At 38.3% G+C, this 10619-nt stretch overlaps 7 protein-coding genes and 1 further gene across 7 annotated transcripts; 5 read left to right on the forward strand and 3 right to left on the reverse strand.

Annotated features, from left to right (window-relative positions):
* Positions 1 to 68: 68 nt before the first annotated feature.
* On the forward strand, positions 69 to 1448 carry HSE1 (ESCRT-0 subunit protein HSE1; the record flags this gene model as incomplete). The annotated part of the gene is made up of 1 exon (XM_003644939.1): positions 69 to 1448. The coding sequence occupies one exon, from the start codon at positions 69 to 71 to the stop codon at positions 1446 to 1448; it is 1380 nt and encodes a 459-aa protein (XP_003644987.1).
* Positions 1449 to 1663: 215 nt separating this feature from the next.
* CAP1 (Cap1p) lies at positions 1664 to 2449 on the forward strand (the record flags this gene model as incomplete). The annotated part of the gene is made up of 1 exon (XM_003644940.1): positions 1664 to 2449. The coding sequence occupies one exon, from the start codon at positions 1664 to 1666 to the stop codon at positions 2447 to 2449; it is 786 nt and encodes a 261-aa protein (XP_003644988.1).
* A 149-nt stretch (positions 2450 to 2598) lies between these two features.
* On the reverse strand, positions 2599 to 2973 carry SFT1 (Sft1p; the record flags this gene model as incomplete). The annotated part of the gene is made up of 2 exons (XM_003644941.1): positions 2599 to 2856; positions 2938 to 2973. The coding sequence occupies 2 exons, from the start codon at positions 2971 to 2973 to the stop codon at positions 2599 to 2601; spliced, it is 294 nt and encodes a 97-aa protein (XP_003644989.1).
* Positions 2974 to 4075: 1102 nt separating this feature from the next.
* RPL14A (60S ribosomal protein eL14) lies at positions 4076 to 4761 on the forward strand (the record flags this gene model as incomplete). The annotated part of the gene is made up of 2 exons (XM_003644942.1): positions 4076 to 4204; positions 4474 to 4761. The coding sequence occupies 2 exons, from the start codon at positions 4076 to 4078 to the stop codon at positions 4759 to 4761; spliced, it is 417 nt and encodes a 138-aa protein (XP_003644990.1).
* A 1411-nt stretch (positions 4762 to 6172) lies between these two features.
* Positions 6173 to 7443, forward strand: Ecym_2444 (the record flags this gene model as incomplete).
* Positions 7444 to 8002: 559 nt separating this feature from the next.
* On the reverse strand, positions 8003 to 8398 carry MRP17 (mitochondrial 37S ribosomal protein bS6m; the record flags this gene model as incomplete). Its single annotated transcript, XM_003644943.1, has 1 exon — positions 8003 to 8398. The coding sequence occupies one exon, from the start codon at positions 8396 to 8398 to the stop codon at positions 8003 to 8005; it is 396 nt and encodes a 131-aa protein (XP_003644991.1).
* A 296-nt stretch (positions 8399 to 8694) lies between these two features.
* Positions 8695 to 9477, forward strand: DID4 (ESCRT-III subunit protein DID4; the record flags this gene model as incomplete). The annotated part of the gene is made up of 2 exons (XM_003644944.1): positions 8695 to 8754; positions 8830 to 9477. 2 exons carry the CDS (start codon positions 8695 to 8697, stop codon positions 9475 to 9477), a joined length of 708 nt encoding a protein of 235 aa, XP_003644992.1.
* Positions 9478 to 9555: 78 nt separating this feature from the next.
* Positions 9556 to 10266, reverse strand: MET14 (adenylyl-sulfate kinase; the record flags this gene model as incomplete). Its single annotated transcript, XM_003644945.1, has 2 exons — positions 9556 to 10084; positions 10154 to 10266. 2 exons carry the CDS (start codon positions 10264 to 10266, stop codon positions 9556 to 9558), a joined length of 642 nt encoding a protein of 213 aa, XP_003644993.1.
* Positions 10267 to 10619: the final 353 nt, after the last annotated feature.

Genomic DNA, 10619 nt, shown 5'->3' on the forward strand with positions numbered 1-10619 from the left:
ATGCAGCACGTCAGGGGGATTGCAGCTCAGTGTGGATCAGAGCCATTGTTAGAGTCCAGGGAGTAATTATGGTTGAAGAGCAAGAAGTTTCAAATTCTGTTCTAAGGGCAACTGATGCGAAGTTAAAAACTGATAATTGGCAATACCTTCTAGATGTTTGCGATTTAGTAAGGGATGATCCAGAGGAAGCATGTCGGTATGTCATGAATACGGTTGAGGCTCGTTTGAAACAGCATGATGCCAATGTGATTCTTAGGACGATGTCGCTTGTGTCATGTTTGGCGGAAAACTGCGGGTCTCGATTACAGCAAGCCATAGCCTCTAAACATTTTACGGGGGTACTCTATGGTCTTGTTGAGGGAAAGCAGGTTCACCTTGCGGTTAAGAGAGAGGTTTCTAAGGTTGTGAAGCAGTTAGCGAATTCGTTTAAAGGTGATCCATCTTTGAAGTCTATGATGGATTTGCATTTAAAGATTGTTAGGAAGTACCCCCATTTATCTAGTGAACCTGAAGTCCCTCAAAAAAGGGAAATGAGCCAAGATTCAAAGCTGAAGGAGGAACGAGATCTAGAGGAGGCTTTGAGACTATCACTTATGGAACAGCAGCAGCAGCAACAGCAGCAGCAGCAGCAGCAAGCAAGATATAGTCAGACGGTTACGTCGGGTATGCAACCAATGCAGCCGGACGTTACTCACCAGGATGGTTTGCACCCGGGACAGGAACAGAGACATACGTCCCAATTATTTCAAGTCAAGAAGGTACGAGCCATGTACAGCTTAAATGCTAGTGAATCTGATGAACTATCATTTGTTAAAGGTGATGTGATTACCGTAATCGAACAGGTGTATAAAGATTGGTGGAGGGGTACACTGCGTGGGAAGGTTGGTATTTTCCCCCTAAACTATGTCACTCCATGTCCTGAGCCAACTCCAGAGGAGCTAGCCAGAGAATTGGAACAAGAACGGGAAATCTTTGAGCAGAATGGAAATGTAGACAAATTACTTCAAACGTTAAAAACGTCCAATGATGTGGATGTTTCACAAAGTCAGCAGATTGGCGACCTTTATGCTACTGTCACTCCATTGAGACCCCAAATAACAAAGATGATAGGTAAATATGCTCAAAAGAAAGAGGAATTGACTTCATTAAGGGAGGTACTTGCAAATGCAGAAGCTACCTATAACCAAATGTTGGATCGTGCTGCAAACACTTATTCATCGACAATCCCAATGTCTCCCAATCAATCACAGTTCTACGACAGAATGCAGTATCAACCTACATATTACCCTTCATCTGCTTATGCACATCCAAGACCTGTGATAAACCCGCAGGATGTAAATGGTCCTTCTCAAAATATACGACCTGGAATTCAAAACCAGCCTCGGCAGATGTATATGGATAGTAGTAACTACACAGTTCAGTACCCAAATGAACCATCAAACTATTAGTTGTAGTAATAAGAATGTATATCTCAAATCATGTCATGCTGATTCAACAACTTATATGCCTTTTATCAACTGTTTTCTTCATCAAGAGAAAAGTGTTATTTTATTTCCTTGATCAACAAACGGACAAAAAAGCATTAGTTCACACGTAATTCCATCCCCTTTATGAAAAGTGACTAGAAAGAAAGCGCCTCAGACAACGATCTCCACAATATAAGATGTCAAAGTTTGTGGACCTTATTACCCAATTGGTGTTTGATGCCGCTCCTCAAGAAATAAACACAGTTTCAGAGTTATTAGCAACAGTTACTGACAACAAGAGTAACGATGTCATCCTTCAAGTGGTTGGGGAGTACAACGTTGCAAAGCGCCTTCCCATTGATTTGAATGGTTCTTATGTATTTGCTACTGAATATAACAAGCAAGGTTCTAAGTTTTATGACCCCTTTCATAAGGTTTTGTTCTCAGTAGATCATTTGAAAAGGGTTGGTCTAGATGTGGAATCTCATGAGGTAGATGTTACCAAGGAACAAAAAGATATATACGAACAGTTGGGAGACTATATATCCGGTAGTTTCCCAGGTTCTGGCACATATACAGTACTTCCTGCCGATAACGCAGATGAGCTGGTCATTATTATTGTTAGCACACGTTATAGTCCTAATAACTACTGGAGCGGCTACTGGAAATCGGAGTATATCTATAATTCAAGTTCAAGAAGCTTAAAGGGAGATGTCCATGTATCCACTCATTATTATGAGGATGGAAATGTTCAATTTAACACCAGTGAGGTTTTCGATGAGGAAGAAGTGGACGAAGTCGTCAAGACCATTCATAAGTTAGAATCTGCATTTGAAGCAAGATTAGATAAATCCTTCAGAGAACTAAATGAAGGTGAATTCGCCAAATTAAGGAGAAGATTACCCGTGACCAGGTCGAAAGTAAGCTGGGGTAAAGCAATTGGTAACTACAGACTAGGCAAAGATGCCTCCAAGGGTATGTAATAAACTGCAAACTACAAAACGTGACCATTTCAGTTTTCTTCCCGGATATAGCTTGTTACGCATATATCTATGTTTATAAATCATAAATTAAACTAGCATTTAAGCATTATGCTATGCTGGCCTGCACATCTTATTAATTTTTTTGACTGTTAGAACAATTTAAACATATTGTATATTATAAAACACACTAATAGAGAAAGCCCAACCATTCTCCAAATATTATTCCCTGCTAACATTGACCTTGCTAACCTAGTTGATGAGTTCTTGATATTTAACATAAGCGCACCAAAAGAATTCTGCATCTCATCGATAAAGGAATTGTCGGCTGCAGCCTGCGAACCTATATCTCTGTTTATGTTTCTAAACGTGGAAAGCTTATTAGATAACTCATCAAGTCTCCTATTGTTCTACAATCATCATCACGATCATCATGTTAGTCTATTTGTTTCTTCATGTCCATCTGACCATCATTATCATCAAACACATACGCTATTCTCCACTTGCGAATATCTACTATCAGACATCTCTACTTATATTCTCACCTTTGCATGACAAGTAAACTTGCTTGTGTTTGCTAGCCCCAGACTCTGTAGTCACATTACACAAGCTTTACTTTCTCTGGCCTCTTTGTTTCCGTCAGTAACCCGGACAAACAACCGTAGTGCTGCGAACGCTCGCCCCTACTAAACAAGATAAACTCTCAACAAGTTATGTACGATATACAAAGAGTTATGATTTACTATTGATAACCGAAGCAACAAGTATCAGCGTAGATCTTGGTGTTTTGTTGTTTAAATTTTCATTTTTCATCAACATTAGGCAACGTTGTCATCACGTGTATTGCATTCGACTATCTTAACCCGTGACTGCTGTCATTGGCATCCTCTCTCACGCAGAATATCTTCACTATTCGTCAGAATAAAAGTTGTTCGCATGTCTCAAGATACCTATAGTAGAGCATGGCGGTGCTCCAGGTTATCCTGACCTAGATCGCAAATTATATCATCACACGAGACATAGGTTCTACTAGAGGATTGCCAGCGGCACCAGCTACTGTTACACTTAACAGCATACTGTATATTTATCTTATCTTTGGTTAATTAAGAAGGTGAAGGTAATTTAAAACAAGAAGTTTCAAATGTATATGCATAATTCAGTTAAAGCTTAAGCTTATATATATATGCGGTTTGAACTTTTCAAAAGAAATACAGTACACTCATCGTATATTCTTGTGGACTGTCCTGAACATTACACCCGTACATATATCATTGCATCCTTTCATCACATACATTTTCTTCCTTCGCGTAACGGAACTTGGTTCCAATTTTTTAAAAACACTAGGCGCACCGATGGGCTGGGCCGAGCGGCGCCGGCCTCGCCGGCTGGCGCCAGCACGAACCGCGGGCTCCGCCAGCGTAGCTGGTGCCCTCTCCTCCCAACTAACCGCAAGGCGCCTGCGAGCGTTCGCAAGTGCTCGCAGGCTGCTACAGCAGCTGCTGCGTTGTAGAACCACCGACTCAGACCAAAGTCAGTTTCCGGAACTTGAAAATAAGTAGGAATAAGCATTACAAATTGCGTAGCACGTATCGAGACCTGGCTCAAAGGTAGCAGCAGAACAAAATAAAGATGTCCACCGATTCTAGTGTTAAGGCTTCCAACTGGAGATTGGTTGAAGTTGGCCGTGTTGTTTTGGTCAAGAAGGGCCCATCATCTGGAAAGTTGGCCGCTATCGTTGAAATCATCGACAACAAGAGAGTATGTCAAAGAAATCATAATTTACAGGGTATATGAGGCTTATTGTTTGTTTTATTGTGAATTACACCATGTTCTAAATGCCAAGTTTCCTAGGCGGAGGTGGTTCTGCAGCTGTGTGTTGCTCCTTACCAGCAGCTAGGGAAACGGTACCTAAGTAACGCCATGTAATATTTTGTGATTATTTCCTCTACGATAGAACAAACATGCCTTTTCATGCTCGCACTCGCTTGTGCTACTTTAATTTCATTATACTAACATCCTAAAAACAGGTTTTGATTGATGGTCCAGAAACTGGCGTCCCCCGTCAAGCTTTCAGTCTAGGTCACGTTGTCTTGACTCCATTGACCTTCGATCTACCAAGAGGCTCAAGAACCTCCACTGTTTCTAAGAAATGGATTGCCTCCAATGTTACCGAAAAATGGACTTCCTCCTCTTGGGCTAAGAAGATCGCTCAACTTGAAAGACGTTCTGCTTTAACCGACTTTGAAAGATTCCAAGTCATGGTTTTGAGAAAGCAAAAGAGATACGCTGTCAAGAAGGCTATTGCCAAGGCTTAAAAACATGGCCATAACTACTTTTACCAAGAGTTTTCTTCTCGGGCATGAAAATACAAATCCATATATTGTTTATTCGATAATATAATGTATATCTATTATTAAAAGGAAAGCAGCTTTCTTTTGTTGTGTGTGAGTGTCCGTGCGTGCGTGTGTCCGTCGCCCGTATATATATATATATCATGTGACTTATTATTACGTAATCATATACCATCCCATCACTGCTTAACTAATCACAGCCGAGTTGGGACCCGTTAGGCGATGTCCAAAAGCTTTCATACATAATCCATACGTAATACATACATGCATGCATCACAAACCATCTGCCTATTATTCATCAAAAGCTATACCGTGACACACTAAAAAACAACGCAATCCCAAAAAGAATACCAGTTCCACAAATTCCTCGGCTTCCCTCAGGCACATCCATATCCCGGCAACTAACTGGTATCTCCTCCGCCCGCAGCCCTCGGAACCGGAAACACAAAATATACCGTCGCTAACTTTTTTGTAAGGTCGTCCTTCCGCACCATATTGCCCTCTAAGCCGACAACCAGCCAGTGATCATCCTTCCCTCCTTACAATAAACGATAACCACTTCTGACAAACATACATTCCGCCCCTCAAGGGAACGGACTTTTGCCTACATGCGCCACGTAAAAGACATATTTATATATATATATATCAAAATAACATCCTACTACAACTCAACCGACACACTGGAACACATTTTCTTTCCTGTTGCTGCTATAATCACCTACCTACCTAGTTTGTTGCTTTTCACTCACGCTCACTATACAAAAAAAGAAGCAGGCAACCTATACACAAACAAACCACTTCAGTTTTGGTTCTAAGATATAATATTCGAAGATCAAACGTACATATATATATTCCGCCATCATTCTAGCATCCTTAGAAAAAAAAGTTACCGCCAATTATAAACATACAGCACCGCAGCAGTAACAACAACATAAACGAGAAGTTTTTAATAGTGTCTGAAAAAACCCAAAATATATTTTGAGAAAAGCCACAAATATTTTGAAAAAAGGCAAAAATATTTTGAAAACAATACTCACGTTGTTTTCATTTTGTTTTAATTTTCTTACATTAAAAACCGAGAATAAAAAAACAAATAAGCTTTTTTCTCTACCTAAAGGATTCTTCTTTATCTCAAGAAAAAGAGAGTTAAAAAGGAGAGGAAAAAAAGATTATAATAAGGTGACAATTTTTGTTTTTTTCTAGTCAACTCCATCTTCTACCTCCATCCGCTGTTTTTATATCATTAGAATTTATTTTGGTTTAAAAGGGTGGGAAAGAGAAATTCGAATTAAATTCTCAATAGTATATATACTGAGATTATCCAGGCTAATATATAGTGGGAAAAGGAGATAGGTACAAAAAGCAAAATAAAGATATGCCTAACTGGTTTGAAAGAGTGTTCCTTGCACAAAAACCAGCAGGTTCTCGTATTGCTAATTTGGAGACGAGTTTTGATCCTAATATATCGATAAAGAAAATTCAAAATTATAGGCTGAGTTTGGGGGAGGTATGCCATTATACGTTTCTAGGGGCGGTACTTTTATTTGTTCTGGTAGTCAATCCGGCTCCGTGGATAGCTAAGTTATTTGTCTATTCGTTATTCTTTGGGTTGTTTATTATGCCAGCTACAGGACAGTTTTTTTTAATGCGCTTCCGATATTTACTTGGTTGGCTCTTTATTTTACATCAGCGTCATTCGATGCATCTTACAGGCCGCCTATTACGGTGCGGGTGCTTCCTGCAATTGAGAAGATTCTATATGGAGAGAATTTGAGTGATCTCTTAGCAGCTTCTACTAATGTGACACTTGATATTATTGCTTGGTTACCGTATGGTATTTTCCATTTTGGAGCGCCATTTGTCGTGGCCGCGATTCTCTTTATGTTTGGTCCGCCTACTATTCTCAGGGGCTATGCATTTGCGTTTGGTTATATGAATTTGTTGGGTGTGATAGTGCAGAATGTGTTCCCTGCTGCACCTCCGTGGTACAAGAATCTTTATGGGTTAGCACCGGCTCATTATGGGATGCAGGGTTCTCCTGGCGGCTTAGCCAGGATCGACAAGTACTTTGGAATTGATTTGTATACGTCTGGATTTTCCAATTCTGCAGTCATATTTGGGGCGTTCCCCTCGTTACACTCGGGTTGTGCGACTATGGAGGCATTATTTTTGAGCCACGTTTTTCCCAAATTGAGGCCACTGTTTATATTCTACGTGTGCTGGCTTTGGTGGTCTACCATGTATTTAACTCATCACTACTTTGTGGATTTGGTGGCTGGTTCTATATTGTCATATGTGATCTTCCAGTACACCAGATATTGTCATTTACCCGTCGTTAGCGCTGATCTGTTCGCAAGGTGGTCGTACTCTGATATCAAGAGATTTAATATACTGCAGAATGATCCCTTGTATCAGGATCCAGCCGATGTGGAAAATTTACCCTTGGCTCCACTGGACACTGACCTGGGTAACCTCACGTTTGGAATAAACTCTATTGATGAAGTTACAACTCCTACACCTTCGATATTTGATGATGTAAGTCCGGGTTCTGTTTCAAGGTCCTCGGCAAACTCCATCGAAGTTCCTGATGATGAACCGTTAAGAGCTAACTTTTCAAACAAGATGTACAGACAACTTTATGACTAAATTTTATTAATAAGCCGAGATGAATAAATTGAAGGAACGAGAGAAAGATAATAAGTAACACCATCCCTCCCAATATGAAGCAGAGATCAAAAACAAACATTACAACATGATATATTTAAGATGTTTGTTTTTCCCTTGATTTTGATTTGTTCATCTCATTTCGACTATTTAGTCATAATAACAAGTACAGCTTTTTTTATGCTGCATCTATCCTTTTTTGTTTTACTCTATTCGTGGATTGTTTTAAAAATTATCTTTTCCATATAGATCATACCCATTCTCAATTCTGTGGAATTGTATTTTTTAAAAGTGACTGGTAGTATATACAAAAATCGACAATCACTGGCGCATACTCTAATGTCTATATATACGTACGCGACTATGCATGATAATGGATATATATATATATATATATAATTCAACTAAAAGAACTAATATAATTAATTAATTTCGCCTTGTTTCTTGTTCTTTTAATTAAACATTGTACTATATTTTGTCTTTTTTATTTGTTTTTATATTCATATTTACATGACTTTATTTTCTATTTGACACTACTATCTTATTCCCAAGATTGTTCGCTGTTAACCGTATCTAAAATGCTACCATAACCATTAGCCCTTTCGATAGAACTAGCAACATCCAAATGTTTCTTATCGTCAACCTTGATAATAGAGGATCTAATTACACGAGGATCACTTTTTAGTGTTCTCAACACTTCAGACTGTACAGGTGCTGAGGCATCGAACAACATTAGGAAATGGTAACCTTTAAAATGCCTCTCTTGATCTTTCTTGTATATGTTCGGCAATAACTTGCTGCCCATGGGTATAATCCTTCTTACCACACCTCTGTTATTAATAATTAACTTCCCAATAGTCGTCGCTAAATCCTTGGCATCTTTATTGGGAACTAGTGGATTTTTGATACGCACAACACTGATTAATTCGTATAACATAATATAAACCTTCTAAACTGTTCTCAGCTTATCCCACCTAAAGCATATATGAGTGAGTGACCTTACGAAACTTGTCCTTTCCTGTTAACTTTTTTATTTATACAAAAGATGATGATAGTTATGATGAGAGAGAGTAAGATCAAAAAATTTCGATTTCGAAAAAAAATCAAATATGCATATATACGAATTTTAATTCTTGAACTCCAACAAAAGGCCCATTATAGCATAATCTCCTTTATATTAAGTGATAGGGAAAGCAGTATAAATATTCGATTATTTTCGACATCTATACCCTGATGAATTTATTTGAATGGGCCTTTGGGAAGAGTTTAACTCCCCAAGAGCGTTTGAAAAAAGTATGAGCATTTATCAGTTGATGTTGGTTTCAAATAATATATTAACTAACTTCTTAAACCGTTTTTTAAATATAGAATCAGACAGCATTAGAAAGAACCCAGAGAGAATTGGAAAGAGAAAAGAGGAAACTTGAAACGCAGGAGAAAAAGCTGGTCCAAGATATTAGAAAATCCGCGAAAAATGGACAAATTAATGCTGCTAAAATTCAAGCTAAAGATTTGGTTAGAACCAAAAGGTATATTGAGAAGTTTAATTCGATGAGAACACAATTACAAGCTATATCATTGAGAATTCAAGCTGTGCGGAGTAGTGACCAAATGGCTATCTCTATGAGGGAGGCTACTGGGCTGCTTGCTGGTATGAACAGATCCATGAACCTACCTCAATTACAACGGATTTCTATGGAATTTGAAAGGCAAAGTGGGCTCATGGACCAGAGGCAGGAGTTTATGGATGATGCTATTGATGATGCTATGGCTGATGATCTCGATGAAGATGAAGAAGCCGAGCAAATTATTAATAAAGTACTAGATGAGATTGGAGTTGATTTAAACACAAAACTTGAAAACGTTCCCCAAGGTTTGCTTTCAGACTCTGGTGCCCCAGCGTCTAAAATTGCTATGACAGAGCCAATTAGTACGTCCGATAATGGATATATGGTTCCATCTACAAACACGGATGATGAATTGCAGGCTAGACTCGCTAATTTGAAAAGGGGTTAATGAAGGTATGAGCTCATCACTACATGATATACATACATACTATATCTAACTATATAAATAATTAATCATAAATATCAATCAATGGCATTGAATACCGTTTAAGCCATTTTTATCATTCAAAGGTCTTAATAAGTTGTGCTTTAGTAAATGTTGATAAATACGGTCTGCAGATTGTTCAACGGATTCTAGATCGGTCTTCAAGTGTACATCCGGAATTTCTGGGGGTTCGTAAGGGGCAGAAATGCCAGTGAACTGTTTTATGATACCAGCTCTAGCTTTTTCATATAACCCCTTAGGATCCCGTGCTTCAACAACTTCTAAAGGTGCATCGACAAATACTTCTATGAATGGAATCCCAACTTCATTATGCAAGGCTCGAGCTTTTTCTCTGTCTGCCACATATGGTGATATGAAAGCAGCAATCGAGATTGCGCACGACTCAGCAAATAATTTAGAAACCTCTGAGATCCTACGTATATTCTCATTACGATCTGCTTCAGAAAAGCCCAAATCTTTGTTTAATCCAAATCGAATGTTGTCGCCATCAAGTCTGTAGGCATTATATCCTTTTTTTAACAGTAATTGCTCCAAGACACATGCTATAGTACTGACATTATTTGAAATGTTAGCGAGTTGCTATCAGCGGTAGCTTAGATTCATCTTCAGAGATACATACCTTTTACCAGAAGCACTCAAACCAGTCAACCAAACAGTGCATCCTCTCTGATTTCTTAATTTCTGACGCTCTTCATAAGTCAAGTTCGGATGCCACGTTATGTTGCCTGTCATATTAGCGTTCTAAGGAATAATTGATAATACAATCAAGCACTCATAAATATTCCATTTTAACAGTACCTAAAAGAATAAATAAATTGGATTTTATTAAATATATATATCTTTACGTTGTTAATTGTCATCAACTATGGGAAAAGTATCATCTTATTCTATCCACAGTCAACATTTACACGTGATATGATTAAATGCTGACATATCAATACTATCCAGCCAAACGCTTACCAAATGATACCTCTAGAACAGGTATTACCAATTATATATAAATATATTAAAGTTCAGTTTTTATGTGTTATGTCTTAATTGCAGCATAATATATATATAATCCTTACGTTCTTCAATTATTTTTA

Source organism: Eremothecium cymbalariae, chromosome 2, assembly GCF_000235365.1.
Source record: "Eremothecium cymbalariae DBVPG#7215 chromosome 2, complete sequence".
Lineage (NCBI taxonomy): Eukaryota > Fungi > Ascomycota > Saccharomycetes > Saccharomycetales > Saccharomycetaceae > Eremothecium > Eremothecium cymbalariae.